The sequence below is a fragment of the Lonchura striata genome, chromosome 3, assembly GCF_050655825.1.
Source record: "Lonchura striata isolate lonStrDom1 chromosome 3, ASM5065582v1, whole genome shotgun sequence".
In the NCBI taxonomy this organism is placed as follows: Eukaryota; Metazoa; Chordata; class Aves; order Passeriformes; family Estrildidae; genus Lonchura; species Lonchura striata.
The window spans coordinates 110582428-110599574 of NC_140705.1; the positions used below are offsets into that span (position 1 = coordinate 110582428).

Consider the following 17147-nt stretch of genomic DNA (forward strand, 5'->3'; position numbering starts at 1 on the left):
GCAAATTATTTTGTCTCTCTCAAGTACCCGGTCATTTTTGTCTCCTAGCAACATATGGGCAAAAATTCCCTGAGAGAAAGAAGAAAAGGAAAAAATCCTAAACCCTATGCCTTACCTACCGGCCTTACCTACCATCTTGCAATACTAGAAAACTAAAGTTTGTACTCCCACCTGGTAAGCTGTCACTCTATGTCAGGGAGAAAGATTTTTGAATGACAATACCATGAAATGCTGATGGATTTGCACAAGTTTTGTAGTTTTCTGGTAGTAACATTTTATTTCCAAGCTTTACTTCAAGTACTACAAAAGCCTGTAATACTCAACTAGAGAAGTCGTTGCTCAGCAGTGGTGTAGAGAATTAAAAAAGCAGAACATGTAGAATAAATTGTCTGACAGCTTAATAAGTTAATGAAAGTAATGAATTTGTGGTTCCCCACTATAAACTTATTTAAATCCTCCTTGATGTTGTATGTGCTTACCCATTTAAATGGGTTCTCAGATTTTGGTAAGTAAAACAGGTGCTGCCAAGGACTAAGTACCTGACTGGTCATGAAAAGTAATTTTTTTCCAGACAGTTTATAATGGTCAGTGGGGGAATGCTGCACTGCTGGTGGTATGTTTTGGATGAAGGCTCATAGTTACCCCAGGTGGTACTGGATCAATTTGAACACATCAGGAATAGCTGTATGAATGCATCTCTTGCAGTGAAGGGATCTGCTTTGTCTTGGAAGGAATCTAGTGATGTGGAATCACCTGTAGGCCTCTAGTTTTATAGACAAGTATCAACATACTCATGGAGCAATGAACAGTGGTCTATAGCAGTGTCATATGTTTGAGTCTCCAATTTTGAACTTCCATTGTTAATTATAAACTCTTTGTAGTAGAGGGAGGTTATAAAGTAGGAATTGAGTTTGAGGCAATGCAGGGTAGTTCTTGCCTCCATGTGACCTTGGCTGACCATTTGATGTACTTCAGTACAACTCAGGCTGCTGTTCATTGAGAAGAATCTGTATTGAAATTCTTGGTATCACTTGGAGTGAGGTACTGATAATCAGGCTTGGGCGAGGATTTAGCAAAATACCATATCCAACAGCATTTTTATTCAACTATATCATTACAAAGTCTGGGATACCTCTGATGTGGGTTTCTTCACACAAAGCACATCTCCTTCTCAGTCACAGCTGAACCAGTAGCCTTTTCTGTGGACCTTAAATCATGAAATCTCCAGCAAGCATAGCAACCAGAACAGCTGGATGCTGACTCTTCAAGTAAACACACAAATACCCAAGGGTCTCAGCCTACTTATGTCTTTGCTGTCAATGTGCTTGCTGCTGAAGTGAGAAGACTCTGATTTATGAATTGACAATTGCATGTCCCTGCAGCTAAGGGTGCATCACAAAGTAGAATTGGGAATGTATTCCTATTCTTGTTCTCCTTCTTTGTTGTTACTCCTTTCTCAAACTTTGTTATTTGGTACTTTAGCTTTCCATACCAAGTCTTCTCTTGGTTTACAAAAACTTCATAAAAAAGACAGGCTCCTCCTTTCCTTCCACTTCTTTCTCTCCCAGACTTCAAGGGTTCTTTTGCCTCTCAGCTTTGTTATTTTGGGGACATAGAGAGCTGTGTGGGATAGACTGAGAAAAAGGTTGTTTAAGGACTATGCAAGACCTTGTAACACAGGAAAACTGCATTTTGCATGAGTGTTGTGTGGGTTGTTCAGAGGGACTGTCTGTTTTGATCAATTCTCACGGTGCGCCGCTCTTTTTGTCTGTAATGTGTAAATGTCTTCAATGGCTCCCATTTAAATGTGGCTGAAAAGTCAAGGCTCCCACTTACAACCTTTTTTGAGGGCTGCTGGTGGTCCTATCACTGTATTAAACTTGGTCTGACGAACGAGCTTGGGGCTTTTTGTGATACTTGTGCCAGGGGTGAGTTATAGCCCTGCAGATGGGGGATATTTCATGCCTCCTGTGGAACCTTGGATGGGAGATACCGTGACTTCCTGACCTGGAAGATGGGGCAAAGTGTGACCTCTGGCAGTTTGTCGGTGGTGCAGAACTGCAAAGTGTAGTTCATGCACCAGATGAGTCACAGAGATGATTAAAACATTATAATGGGGCTGGAGCATCCCCTGTGCCTGGAAAGAGTGAGAGAGCTGAAGTTTAAACTGAAGAAGAGATACCCCAGATGGGATCTGATCAGTGTTTATAAACATAAAGTGGAGGGTGTAAAAGAGATCTCTCCAGACTCATCTCTGTGGTACACAGTGACAGGACAAGAGGTAGTAGGCACAAGCTGAAAGAGGAAATTCTTTCTGAGCATTAAAAAACAAAGCTACACACATACTGTTAGGGTGGCTGAACACTGGAACTGGTTACTTGGAGAGGTTGTGGAATCTCTGTCTTTGGAGATACTTTAAATTCAACTGGGACAGGGTCCTGGATAACTTGCTGTGGGTGACTTGATCACCAGAGGTGCCACCCAACCACATCCATTCTGTGATTCATGGTGTCTGCTTGCCTCCGGAGTTTGCTGCTTGGCTGTCGTCCTCAGCTAATCCAATTATGCCACTTGGAAATTAGCTGAAACAGACCATATTGGCAGAGTGTGCAGCCGGGGAGAAGGTGTTGGTGTTCATCATCAAGTGCTTTTGACTTGCATGTTGTGTGCATTTTTGTCTGGGTAGAAAGTGATTTGTTTGCAACAGATGTTTCTTCCTTGTGCTCAGGTTCTGATCTTGTTTAAGTCCAAGAAGTGATAGAGCAAATCTGTACTACAAATTTGAAGTAGTGCAGTGCATCTGTGAATGCTTTTCCCCTGGTGATGGAACATATGGAAATAATGCTTATCTTGATTTAGATAAGCAATTGCCTTTCCTATACAGTCATCCACACTTAGTAGAAGACACATAATATTACTGGTCTTACAATCTGTCTTTTTTAATGATCCATAAGCCTATGCAGAAACAAATGGAATGGAAATTGTGTTAGATGTGATATTAGTAATTGCTAATAGTTCATCATTTGTAGTTTGTACAGGAAACTTGTGGAAACAAAGGCTGAAGTAAAAAAAAAAAAAATAGGCACTGAAGGGAAAAAGCACAATATGTAGCAGAATTGCTGCTGTACATTCTGCCAGGGTCAGATGCCCTCCTCTAAAGCTCGCTTATCTCCTTTGTGTTTTCAGCAACCCAAAAAAAGTGGCTTACTGTCCCAGTCAAGTATTTGCTGAGGATTCTTCCAGGAGTGGAAGGGCTGCCTCTTGTCTGGGGATAATGTCATTCTTGTCCCTTGCTCAGATTCTTTCTCCAGATTCTCTTAGAGAAGCCTTCCTTGTGGGGATACATCTCTACTAGTAGCTATTGTAGCAGGGATGAGGTAGTGGGCAGACTTATTTCTGTTGAATTTGGAATTTACTTCTTTAAGCTGTGGATTCTAAAGCTGACTAGAAATGATGGAACTCTGCTATTTTCAGCTTTTTTTTTACTTGCAATCCAGTCTGCTACTTGTTTTTATGAACTTGAAGAGAAATGTGTCATGTTACTTGTTTAACAAACTTCCCTTATAAGAGTGTGTGTCTGAGAACCTCGCTGCCATCAATCCTCACTTGTTCTCTCTTTGATTTCTTCTCTTATCGGCCTTTGCTCATAGACTGCCAAGAGATTTTTGCTTTGCCATAAGTATTGCTTTATACTAGGGGGCTTTGGTACCTATTTTTACTACTTTGTGTGTGCTCTAATCTTTCTTTAACATTAAAGTGCAAATGTAGTGTTTTTTTGTAATAAACTTTTCAAGTGGTAGGTTTTTCTCTTCCCTCTAGTGGTAAGCTCTTTGGTATTGCTTTAGGGATTTTGTAATTGGATGCTTGAGACCTGTGTAAAAAATTAATATACTTTAAAGTATATTAGACTTTAAAACTCCAGCTATTTGAGCAGTGATTGAGTTTCAGGGCTGATTTTCCAATACTGTAGGTTTGTGTCATACTTGTTCATTGCACCAGCTGAGTACATTTATGTCCTGGGTGGGGGCTCCCTCTAGTGAGATGTTCTGACAGTCCCTTAATCACTTGGTTCAGGTGAACTTTACCCGTTTTGTTTTTAAGTGCGGTTTTTGCAGACTCAATCTAATGCATTTTTCTACCCTTGTGTAAGCTGTAAAGGCCTTTTTCCTTACAACTGATCTGGAAGGAGTTGTAAACAAAACTGAGGGCTAGGACTGCCTATTTTCTCTATTTGGTGTGAAGAGCTCAGGTAATCCACCTCATCCTACTTCAAGCTGTGGCTCTGTGGACTCTCAGATGTTTTGAACATGATTGAAGGACCAAAGGATCATGTAGGAGGAAGAGCTAAATGAAATTGGATTGTATAAGCAGAGGGGTAGAAAATGATGGCTGGATCTAGAGGGAAAAAAGTTTGGATTGGACGTGATTGTTCAACTGTTTCTGGTGAAGATTTTCAGCTGTAATGTATTGCTGGGGCAGAGGAGACAAGAGGAGGACCAACAGCAGTGTTGCCATTTTTGTGTATTGTCAGTAATAGCCTAAACCCCCACATTTTGGAAGGGATGTACCAGGATAATCTCCATCTTTTGTGAGTATGTGTGCAGAGATGATTTAGTGGCCATTGACTTCGCTTTCTCCTAAGAGTAACAATCAACTCGTTTGCAAGACTAAAGTTAAAACAGAAATAAAAGCTATCTTATTTAATAAGTCATTTTAATAATAATACAAAGCTGTATGAGTAATCTTGCAGTATATTGCTCCATTTGCGTAGCAGGAGTTGCGTCTTCCACACTTTCTCGCTCCTTCCTCTCTGGAGCCCGTCCCCCCGCAGGCAGCGTTGGCGCAGGTGCCTCAGGAAGCTCTTGATGGAGGCAGAGTTTTCCTTCTGGCGGCCGATCACCTCGTCATGGAGGGGGGAGCAGGCAGCCAGGCAGCAGCTCCTTGTCCAGGCTGAGTGTGTCCAGGCCTTCTCCTGGGAGACACAGGGCAGGGAGCACTTGTTTCCTCCTGGGAGGAAGGGGGCTGAGCCCCACCTCTGCTTCTGGGCTCGGGCACGGGGCTGGGGAAGCGGCAGAGTGTCGCGTTGCTCTCGGGCTATGCTTTTCCCTTGCCAGGGACACCTGTGACCGGGATGTGACAGCATGGTCCCCTCCTTCCTGCTCCAACGGGGCTGGCGGAGAGCCAAAGAGCCCTCCCTGTCCTGATCCTAGGTAAAGCCCTGTCCTTTCCTGGTTCTCTCTCTTTTCCCCTTCATCCCATGGAATAAAACAGCTCGGACAACCACATTGGGCAATCTGAGCCTCTTTGGGGAATCTTTGCCCAACTCCTGACCCGCCTTCCCTCACGGCCGCTGTATATCTGGGCTAGCCTGGTGATTTGGGGGCTGCGAGGGATAGGCGCGTCAGCAGAGGAGCCTTGGTGCCTGCCCAGCTTTCCTCTCCGCAGGGGCCGGCGCTCCTCACCCTACACCTCGTAGCTGCCGTCCCCTGGCACCGTCCCACCTGCCTGGTCCCCATCCCTCGCCTCTCTCTGCCGCCCCTCGGCTTTTCTCCGGAGGCTGCAGCCGAGGCAAGGCGCGGCGAGCAGCAGGGACAGGCTAAGAAGGCGCAGCAGCGCGGCTGCACGGGGCGCAGGCTGGCGCTGCCCGTGCCGGTGTCCGGCTGCCGCACGTCCTGGGCTGGCACAGGCAGCCGGGCTGAGCTCCTGCCGGGCCGGCCGTGAGCTCTGGGCGTGCTGGCCAGCAGCGAGGCCACGCAGAGCCCCAGGAGCAGCGAGAGCCCCGGGTGGGGCATGGCAAAGCTGCCCGAGCAGCTGCGATCTCTGGCCCTGAGCTGAGCAGTGCCCACGGGCTCCGGGCATCAGCTGCCATGTCCCAGGGCTGTTGCCTGGCAGCCAGAGGCTGGCAATGTCAAAGCAAGGCCAGGCCAGAGGGTCTGAGCATGTGGCTGTCTCAGCCTGCTCCTCTGTCTTGTCACTGTGGGACAGGACTTGGGAGCTTGGGGATGTGCTCTCTGGTGCTCAGGAATGAAATGTTGATATGTCCAAGTTGGTATTCTTGAGTTGATGGAAATGGAGGGTAAGACTAGAGGGACAAATTTGTTTGGACGGCTTCTACTGTCTCACTAAATATTGAAGATTTTCTGCTTATCAACAAGCTTTACATATTTTGAAGATTTGAGACAAATAGATGAAGTCAGGCTTCTTGAGACTTGTGTTAGAACGAATTTAAAAAAAGTAGTAGTAAAAGTGAATTTCATAATCTTCCCTCCTCAGTTCATTTCTGGTGATGTGCATGTCTAACTTGAAGCTTTGGGCAGTATGTTTGTGCAAGGGTTTGAGGTAACTGAGCTGTTCTATAGAGTGAATTGAATATAAATGAAGCAATTTGGTGATGCAAAATCTCAAAGAGTTTAAAGGAGTAAGGGGCCTATGGTAACATTATTTAGTAACAAATCTGTTATGTTGTCTTCACCACCTGCCTCATCCTAGTTGAGCAGTTTAAGGTGACAAAGCTCCAAGTTTAAAATTTGCATGGATTTTTTTTCCAGGCTTGTTGTCTGGCTACATGTCTTTAGAAGTCATTCTGAATTTTGGAGCTGTTGGCAGATGGTGTGCTTCTGTATTTTTGTACTCCTTTGGTATAATTCTGGATTGGAGAAATTATTACTCTGGCTAGGAGAACAATCTTAATGCCTCAATTTGTTTTTGCAATTTACACCCTTGTGATTACCAAATAAAATTACTTGATGGATCTCACTCAAAAAATATGTATGTTTCTACAGTTTTGTAACAAACGGTATGTGGATACGGATTCAGTGCTTCCTGCTAGCTTCTATTTAGAAACAAGTAAAAAGCAAGCAGCCTGCTGTTAGGGCAGTGCTGGTGTCCTGTGGATTACTGGTGCCCTCTCGAGGTGAAACCAAAAGATGCTGCAGTCTGACAGCGGTAGTGTCACTGTACTGCTGCCTGTTTAGGGCTTGTAAATAATGACCTCGGACCCACACTTATAACCTGATTTTTCTGCTTTCTTGGTTTGTAGGTGAAAATGCTAAAGAAGATCTGCAAGGGAAGAAAAGTCTGAGTGAGAAAGTTTCTCTCTATAGAGGTGACATTACGCTGCTTGAGGTTGATGCCATCGTTAATGCTGGTAGGTGGTTAAATATTTTATGTAGCTATGTCTTGAAAATCCTTTATAGCTCTATGGTACAAGTGTGAACTCAGAAAAGTTGCCTAAAACTGGTGCATCCTGTGGAAGCCTGTTGCAAATACGGCATTTTCCCCAATTTGTTCATATTGTAGCTGTTCATCCTGTGTGCATTTACTGTGGCAGGGATTATTGTGAAACTTTTATAGTACGGTCGCCATGAAAAAATTAATGGTCTTGTGTCCATCTTTTGACCTGATTTGGTTAGTTGAGACTTCATACTTTGCCTTGTAGAAGGCTCATTTTTATTACTAAGCTAATACAGTACATTCCAGTCTGCTTTTATAAATCGATCCACTTGTGGGCTAGGTAATGTGAGAACTTTAATGATAGGGTGATAGGAAAACAGAATTTTGTTTATGTGGTTTTCATATTTGTTTTCTTGTTGGTAGATGGTATTTTTCAAGATTTTGGCCATGAGCTACAAAGTTTTAAGTATTTTAGTACCTCTTCTTGCTCAGTGACTGTGTCTCCATGTGTGAAGTCAAGGTGAAGAAGTGTATGTAGCATCTTGTGACAAAAAGAGGGAAATGCCTGTGTAACTAATTTACACAGCACTCAGCAGCACATTTGGTGTTAGTGACAGAAGGGTTCACAACTCCCGCGGAATGATATGGGCCTTGCTTGCTTATCCCAGGATTATTTATTAGGCCAAAAGGGTGAAACTAAAACCGTCTGTAAGTCAAGTATACAGCAGAGGCAAGGACCACGACACAGGCAGGGCAGTGAGTTTTAAGGGACAGGACCAGGGTGGAGTTTGGGACTAGGAACCAATAACACAGTAGCAGGGGACGAACATAAGGCAGGGATTACCATGTTTAAACCAATAGGAAGTTCCAGGGGAGGGGAACAGTCAATGGGGCAGTGGGGGGTACATAAATGACAGGGAACTCTCTGGAACAAGGGCTAAGTATGAGGTAGGACTGACAAAAAGGACTAAACTAATGCCTCAGGGGAGGGGGGGGTACAAAACCAACTATTGAAAACAAAAAAATAAGAGAAAACACCGCAACACTAATTAATTAGTGTATTAGATTATAGAAAACTAGTTCAGTTTTTTGGCAAAAAAATGATGGGAAGGTTTACCCCTATACACATGCTCATAGCCATATCTTGTCTGCACTCTCCACTCCAAAAAGAATGTGTGGTTTGTGTGTCCTGAGGCTGAAATTTTTTTTTTCCGTAGTACTTGAGTGGCACGGATTAATTTTCAAGAACTAATTTTGGTGGTATTAATTTTTTGGAAGGAAATGTGCTGCAGTATCTTCTGTGTGATGGAATTAAGTTCAGAGATTCCCAGGGATGTAATAGCTAAAATTGATGTGTTTGCTTATCAGAGGAAAATGCCGTGTGGAATTACTGGTTCATGTCTGTAAAGAGCACAGGAATGTTTGCTCACGCAGAGTATAGGGTAGTGAACAGACTCTCCTCAACTATTTGATTGTATGGCATCCTGCTTTACCAGTGGGCATCTGCTAATGTGTTTTGTGAAATACAGGTGGAATCCTTAGCCATTTCCAAATAAAGTTTGCATTCCAAGGACTGAGGCTGGTATTCCCATGCAAAAAAAAAATTAATTCATCTTCTAGTTCACTGATGCAGAAAAGCCTTCCTAAATAACAAACATACAGTAGCATCTATGTAACATGACCATCTCCTCACTGTGTTGACAAGGCCTCTGAAATGTTCCTATTTCAATATTTTTTCCTCATTCTATTTTTAAAATGATTTTTCCAATAGTGCCTTTGCTGAATTCTTTACTTTATTGCTTTACAGTAAGTCAATATTAGCATACTTTCCTCCTTTTATGTTTAGCTTCTCTTTGTTCATAGGCCTCACTTGAATTACAGGCTGGAACTAGTTACAGATTAGCTTTAGAATAGGAATACTTCACTTTTCTTGATTTAAATCCCCCTTTAATTATCCTGAAAGGTCCAAATGCCTATAATCCCAGACTGCAAATGATATTATCTGCCTATAAACCTATTAGCCTGCCATCCTGGTGATAAATGCCTCTTTCTGAGAAGAAAAAAAAAAGAATCAAATCAACATGTATTGATATGCAATTCTGAGAAAAGGTTTAAAGACCACTCAAAACAGACTGAGGCTTAAAGACCTAAAGAGGGACAAAACACTCTAAAAGTATCTAGAAAGCTTAGTTGTTTCTACTGTTGTCCTCTGTAAATTGAATTTGGGCTTAAAGGGAGATTCAGATTAGATGTTGGCAAAGCTACTTAATGATTGGAACATGTTTATACAGTAATACTTTGGTGTATCAGATGGACACAAAACAGCAATCCTAGGGCCAGGGCATTGGTACAGGTGGATTTTTAAGATTCTTCTAACTCATTAACCTTCTATAGTTCCTAAAGGGCATAATGTGTTAACTATTATGAGATATTAGTAATTTTAGGTTAAAATATTAATCTTCAGTTACTTTGGAAAAAAACATATGCTGTGTGTCAGTGCAGTAATGAAGTCTAAGCCTTTGGTTTGCTGAGGATAGCTGGAAAGCTACATGAGGGAGGTGTTTTGGTTCAAGATCCATATTATTTATGCAAAACATCTTCTGTGCTGGGATTCTTTTTAAATCAAACCATTTCAGTGAAATTGTAGTGTCTCTTAGATGGTATCTAAACCCATGTTTCTGCAACATATGATGCTTTTGCAAAGAATTCCATTGTTTTTTCTTCTGCAATGGAACTTATCCAAGCCTCAAAGACATAAAGCAGTAAGTACACACAGTACCAGTTTATGTATGTAAGTTGAATAAAATGCAGCCTGTTGAATATGGAATAGGAGACAGGTTTTCTGGAGGTAAATATATGCAAGTTCTTTTTATACTTAATGCCTTTTGACTACCCCAAATGTTAATGATTGACTCCCTCCTACCTGTTGCAAGCCCTGGGTTAGGAAGGGAGGAAGGGACCCTCTGGAGACTTTCTGAATTTAGAAATTCCAGTAACTGTCTCCAGTAATACATAGTTAAAATACAGCAAGTCATATCTAAATTAAAGCCACAGAAAGATACAGGTTGAATGTTGAAATTGATCTAAACATGCTTGAAGTAAGGGAATGGTCTGACAAATTCTGGGGCTGTGGAAGGGTTCCAGGTGGTTCAGATTGTCTCCAGATTTGCATCCAAACCTATTGACAAAAGAAGTGTATTCTCAAATATGTAAGAAGGAAATGAGACATAAATTAAAATAAATGGTGATCTTCTGTAGGTAAATATCAGGATATAATTGATGAACACTACTGCAAAAGAATCCTTTTTTGTCCTAGACTTCTAGCAGACAAACTGAATGTTGCTTACCTTCTAAAAATATCTTATGTATAGTTTGCTCGTTCTCAAAAGAACCACATCAAAACAGTCTCTTTGAAATCATTCAAGACTAGAGTGAAGAGCTGAGATGCATTGTGAGAGAGAAAGGAGCTGAAAAAAGGAGCTGATGTGTGATTTTGCTAAAATTGATGTCAATTATCTACCCCTGTAAATGTCTTTTCCTTACACAATGGTTTCTTAAAACTTCCTTACTACCAATTTCATTGCAGACAAGTATTAGTTTAACTTGATATTTTGCTTAAGGTGTCATGTTATGCCATTTCCTTCACACATTTTTTTTAAGGATTCAGGTAAGACTTGTATGAAAATCTTACTTTTACTCCTATGTCCTCCTCTGCACTTTTTTATTACACTATAAGAATGTAAACAGGCTCTCCTTGAGGCATGTGCTTACTGTATTAATCTGTGCTGATTGGCCTTTTTAACATATTAAATGTTCCCGGATGTCACTTCATCCTGATGCCAAAAGTGCTTCAAGCACTTGGAAGCCAGATAACCACAATTAGCCAACATCTGAATAAATCATCAGAACAGAGCTTGGAGGGGGTGTGGTGTGTCTGTGGTGTCTAGGGAGGGGAGAGATGGGCCATTAGTTCCTCTGGCAATCCCAAATACAGAAATGAGCAGTAAAAGCCTGAGTAAGGTTTGAAAAACAATTTCTTTAATATTTATTGTATCAACTGAGCAGTAAAGGACTACATTTCCTCTGCATTTTTAATATGGAAAACGGTGTCACTATTTATGTAGTATACAGTAACTATCTGAAATGGGTGCAGGAGTGGTATTTTGGGAGTGGGTGTGACAGGGATGTCTGTGTACCTCATATACCTTAAGCAGCAGTTCATCACTACTGACCTCATGTATTCATTTCCTACCTGTTCATAAATCTTGCTGCCCAGTTATAAGATAAGGAGGCATATACTAATATGCTTGTGTGGGAGTTTTTACTAGGAGGAAGAACAAGGGGAAACCATTATGTTAAGGGAAAATAGGATTCTCCTGATTTTTATCTGATAGGGAGGAGGATGATGACTTGCAGAACTAGAAGAGATAATATTTCTTCTTATATTTGAAAAATATTCTTTGTATCAGTACAAAAGTATGGTACTGAGAACAGAAACCTTTACTCTTCAGGAAAAAGGAAGATGTTCATGTCTATTCAATTAGGTATTACTGTTAATAAGTCTGTAGTATTGCATCTAAGTTTGCAGTTAGAGAGTTGCTAGAATTATAGAAACTAGGTGTCTCCCTTTAAACTGTATTTGAGTGCTGGAATACTTTCTAATACTCACAAATTTGGAAAAGAAACTCTCAATTTTTAAAATTAATATCTTCTCCATGTGAGAAAACAAACGTGATTTAAAATCTTCCTCTGATAAAGAGAGAAAAGACTTGGTGACTAACATAAGTAAATAGCTCTTTATGTCCCTTTTCTACTAACCCTGATGCTGGAATTTAGTTTCTGAGCCTCACATTGCTCAAGAAGAGCATCAAACCTCTACCTGTGTGCAGTGAGTGGCCTCAGGTGGGAATGCTGGTTTGGCAGGCTCAGGCTCCTCAGCTTCCTTGGTGCAGCGTGCAGGGCCAGCTGAGGGAAGGTGCACAGAGGTGATGGTCTCCTGCTTGCTTTAAGAAGCAGAGATGTTTCCAGGGAGAGAATTACAACTGAGTTTTTAAACAAATTTGCAAGAGTTTGGAATGCTTGTCCTGCTTCTCGGTCCCAGTACTGAACATATGTGGAACTGAAAAATATTCAGTTTTAAATACCCTATGCTTGATTTGCTTGTTGCAGGACTGTTTTTCACTGGAGCCTCTACATGACTTGATTTATAGGATGAAATAGATATTTCATACTGAATCTCACATTTCCTAGTGAAATATGCCTTTCTTCCCTCAAGCTTCTGACTTCACAACCATGTTTCAGCATTTTTGTGTCACAGCAATATCTTTATCCAGTTTTTTTATCTGGAGATAGCACATTATTTTCTTCCAGATTAATAATTTTCTGGCCTTGACCTTGAATATGACTGTTTAACTTAATGAGATGGCCCTTTTTTTCTCAAGCTCAAAATTACACATCAAGGTATAAGAGCTATGTATTGATACTGGGAACTGAATATAATATCAGTGAATTATGCTTATACAAGTGTGTAAGTATAGATAGGGACTGAACTCTGCCTTTCCACACAAACAGCTCGTTAATGTGCAATCAGTCACTGTAGTTGCCTTGAACTTGGTGCTTAATGAACAGGTGGGGGAAAAGGATGGATTCTAATCTGGAACAGATCTGACATCAGGCAATTTCACTGATTGCTAATCCCTTTCATTTGGCAACTTAATTTATCACACAGAAGTTTCATCTTGTAACTTCTGAAGTAGAAATTATTTCAGAAGTGGCCTGTCTGAATATTATGAAGGTATTTGAGTCAGTTGCTGAGCATGATCTGGTGTGTATACTTATTCTCCCCCTTTTTATTTTACAGTGACCAGTAATTCTTACTCTGGAGTTTATTTGAAATTATTCTTCAATAATTTTCTATGAAAATAAGTCCCTTAACTCAAATGTTCCTGCTATTGAATATGGAAGAAACAAAATGTAAAATCTGCCCTTAAGATGCTTATGGCATTTTGACATTGGATTGTTACATTTTATAGTATTGATTTTTGTGGGGTTTTTACTTTTTTTTTCAGTTGAACTAAACATAAATGGTTGATTATACTCACAGCTTCTTAGCGAGTTTGCTGTCCATTCAAATGTTTTGTAAATATACTTTACATGTTTTATCTCCAGTGTACAGATAGAAAATGGAAAACTTGTATTGAGATCTCTTGCATGGAGTGCATCTGGCATCTGCCTATGTAACTTACACTATTGTAATTTCCTCTAGGAATAGAACCAATATTGCTAACAAATTGCTGTTAATTTGGTTTTCATCTTTACTATGAGCAGACTGTGGTGTTAATCAAAGGTTTCTCAAGTTATTTTACAGTTGCTACAATTACACTTGTGTGTAAAACCCCAGACTAATTTATATGTAGTCCTCACTTACTCATCAGGAATGTCAGTGTTAATAGTTGAGGGAATCGGTCATGCTCAGTTGTGACATCTGTGAGTGAGTTTATTACTGCTTTCTGTGGAAAATGCTGTAAGCCTGGCTGGTGAGCAGTAGATGTGGTTAAACTTGCCCTCTGCTTCTGGTCTAATTTCATTTCAATTCTGTTCTTCCCTGTAGTGCAATATTCATTTGGATGAAAAGGCTGTGTATAGTGTTAGTGTTCAAGAGAATGAAATGGAAGGCAAGTACTGCTGTAGGTGTGGTTTAATTTAGGTGGGGAGCTGTAGCTGCTGCCTCAAACACCATTTGTGGCCAAGGTTTATGACTGAGGAGGCTCACTCAGAATTGCACTGCAGAAGGGGTGGTTGGAATGCACTTTGAAAATATTTCAGGTGTAATTAGTATAGCTCAAAAATTTAGCATTAAAAAAAAAAGGTTTGGCAGTGCTGCAGACACATACCATGGAAGAACTTTGTTCCTTGTTCTAGGGTGCTTTGGGAAAGGGAAGTGAATTGTGGTGAAATATTTTGATTCCAATATTCCACCAGTGTGCTTACAGCCATCTCATGTAGCTCATGGAGATTGGTTTCTGGGTGGAAATGTGCCTCAGACCCCTGGATGTTATCCTGCCACATTGTGTGTGGTGCCAACGAGCCGAGTCTCAGGTGGTGGAATGGAAGCCTCAACCTCGCGTGCCTCAAGGAGAGCTTTGCCACTCCACCTGCCATATGGGCAGGCACTGCAAACAGAGAGGCACTGAATGGTAGTGGTAATCAAGTGATGATTTCAGGCAGTGGGATGTGAGTGTTCAGTGACTTACTGAGAAGACATGAAAAAAAACAGTGGAGAAGGAAATGTACTTTCCACTGGAACAACACACTCAAAAAGCTCCTTAAACTAACGGGTTGTGGGCAGAAGCACCAGACACATGTGTTGAGGTTCAGAGCTATGTTTTTTGACTTTTAATGTTATTTTCTGCTCCCATAGAAGTCTGAGTGCAATGAGATGAGCGTGCATGGTTGTTAAGTATCTGCTACCTAACTATCTAAAACAGTTTTGCCAGACAAGTTGTGGATGCCCCATCCATGGAAAGTTTAAGGTCAGATTGACGGGAAAGTTGAGCAACCTGGATTGGTGAAATGGCTCATGGCGAGGAGGGGTTGAACTAGATGATCTTTGATGGTTCCTTCCAAAACAGGCCATTTTGTGATTCTAGGAAATACCCTGACACAAAATTAATGGCCAGCTCTCTCCTCTGACAGGATTCAGCATAGTCTGTCTTCTGAAAATCTAATAATAAATGGGCAAGGTAGATGTTTTAGCCTTTTCTAACCTGATGGTCTATGGTAGCTGGATTTATTTGCTGTCTGTTTTCAGTGTTGATGCTTTCAGGACAGTATCTGTTTTACCTAGACCAGTGTGTTCTCCTTGTTTCTTTGTGCATCAGTTGTTTGAATCCATTTATTATCTCTGATCCCAGTGTGATTTCTGACCCTTCATGCCATGGTCACCCTGGACATTTTCTGCATGTACTCTTTCTACTGAAAACTAGCGGTGTACAAGCCAAACACCTGCAAAGTTGGATTTTTTCAAAAGTCTGTGACTTCCCTCAGTTGGGAAGCGTGAGGTGGCATGGGATGCTGTGAATCCTTTCTGACAGCAGGTGGCAATAGTGCCCCTGTTTTCGTAAAACCACTTTTAGGCTTGTGTACCTTAATTTTCCTGGACATAAAATCGGTGATGACTTAAGCAGAGGAAACAAAATGCATGTATTCGAGGCGTGCTTGTTGGATAGGCCATCGATAGAGCTCATGCTTATTAAATGCCGACTCCATTTCATTATGTGTGTTCAGCGTGTGTTTGAAATAGAACAGGAGACAGGCGTGGTTTGGAAGAACTGTAAGCATCTGTTTTACTTCATAGAGGAAAATATTTTGGAGAGACCTTGCTATCAGCCTGTCATATCATACATTTGACAGTGCAGCTGTCATCTTGACTGCACTGATGGAACAGAGTGGTATAAGAAACTACTCAAGGTCGTCTTGAACAATTATGCTTCGTTTCATAATATTAAATCCACTTTTAATCAGGACTTGTGGCGGATTATCTAAAGGATTGTGTTTTTTTCTAAGCTGATAGTTGCAACAGTGTGTTCTCAGTCAAGATAGGCATGCAACATTGTGGGTTTTTTCAAGATTTTGCATTTTAAAAAACCCAGACCAGTCAAGTAATTTCCAAATGTCGGAACACAAAAGAAGAAGAGAGGCCTCCTCTCTCTACTTACAAAATACTGGCAGCTGGAAGGCTGACATTATCTCTGTAGTGTTAATATTACCTCTCCCCACCACCCCACTCCTCTGTCCAGATGTATATTTGTTTTTTCCTCCCTTTCTGTTTCTAACCATGAACACTTTGGATTTTTCTGGATTTGCACACATATTGTCTCAACACTGTCTCAGTCACTGTAAGTAGTACAGTAAGGTCAGCATTGGAATTAGGATTTCTATGTGTAATGTAATCTTGTTAAACATATGCAGTTAAGTATTGAATAGGAGCAAGTAAGCTTTAGGTTTATCTTATCTAATTTTCTAGATGCAGAAAATGGGATAAAAAAGCAGTATCAGAGTTGATGTTCAAAACTGCTATTGTGCAGCTGGCTGACCCTATCTCCCCTGCCTTCTCCAGCAGGAAGAGTTGCTTTTGCTTAATTCTCTTAGTGCTGAGTCTTCCACCCTTTGCTAGGGTTTTGGGTTTGCCTAGTGCTTTGCCATTTGCTGCAGGTCTTGGAAATGTTACTCCCTTGAAATACAGCTTCCATTACTTGTTAAATAAATAGTTATGGACTGTGAAATGCAGTTTAGGTTTGGTTTTGACCTATGGCTGTTAGCAACTGATTTTCTGAGAAAAGAAAAACATTTCTGTTTGCAAAAACACAAGTTTCTTTCTTTAGGAATTCAGAATGCCTCTTGCTTAGAAATTAGTATTAAGGGTACAGCTTGGCTTTAAAAATCTGGGCTCCAAATTCCTTTGTGTGACCTGGTGTTCCAGTAATAAAAATTAGTAACGGCAGCTAAATATACATCAAAGGTCAGTGGAAGCTTGTGAAAGGGGTATTTGCTTGTTAACCTAAGCACAATGGCAAGTGTGTTTGCATCGTGTGCAATAAGGAGTCACTCGCATGGTAATATACCATTGTTCAGAGTCGTTTGGATGTGTTTGGGAATTGTTTTAATTACAGTATTGAAGATGCTGCAAGGCCCTGTGCTTTCCTCACAGCAGTGGGGTGATGAGCTGCTGCTGCTCTCAAGACTTATTCTCTTCACTCTGAGGTGAAAGGAACATTCAGGGTTTGTCTTAGTATCTCTTGCCTGGATTATCACTTGCACAGTGTGCTTGAATGGCCAAGAGGGGACGTGGGTGATCCTGTTCCCTCCTCCCTCGGGTATCCTGTCCTCCTGGCTGCAGAGGAGCTTTTGGAGCTCTGCAGCTCTGCCTGAGCTGTGCCCGAGGGCTGGCAGTGCCATAAAGAAAAGATGACTTG

At 41.2% G+C, this 17147-nt stretch overlaps 1 protein-coding gene across 6 annotated transcripts in view; it reads left to right on the forward strand.

Annotated features, from left to right (window-relative positions):
• MACROD2 (mono-ADP ribosylhydrolase 2) overlaps nucleotides 1-17147 on the forward strand; it is an 845784-nt gene that overhangs the window by 16362 nt on the left and 812275 nt on the right. For all 6 annotated transcript variants that reach the window (XM_085577219.1, XM_077781852.2, XM_021527839.4 and 3 more), the window contains exon 3: nucleotides 7040-7147. In XM_085577219.1, the coding sequence (XP_085433345.1) occupies nucleotides 7040-7147 (108 nt within the window). The remainder of the gene's footprint in view (nucleotides 1-7039; nucleotides 7148-17147) is intronic.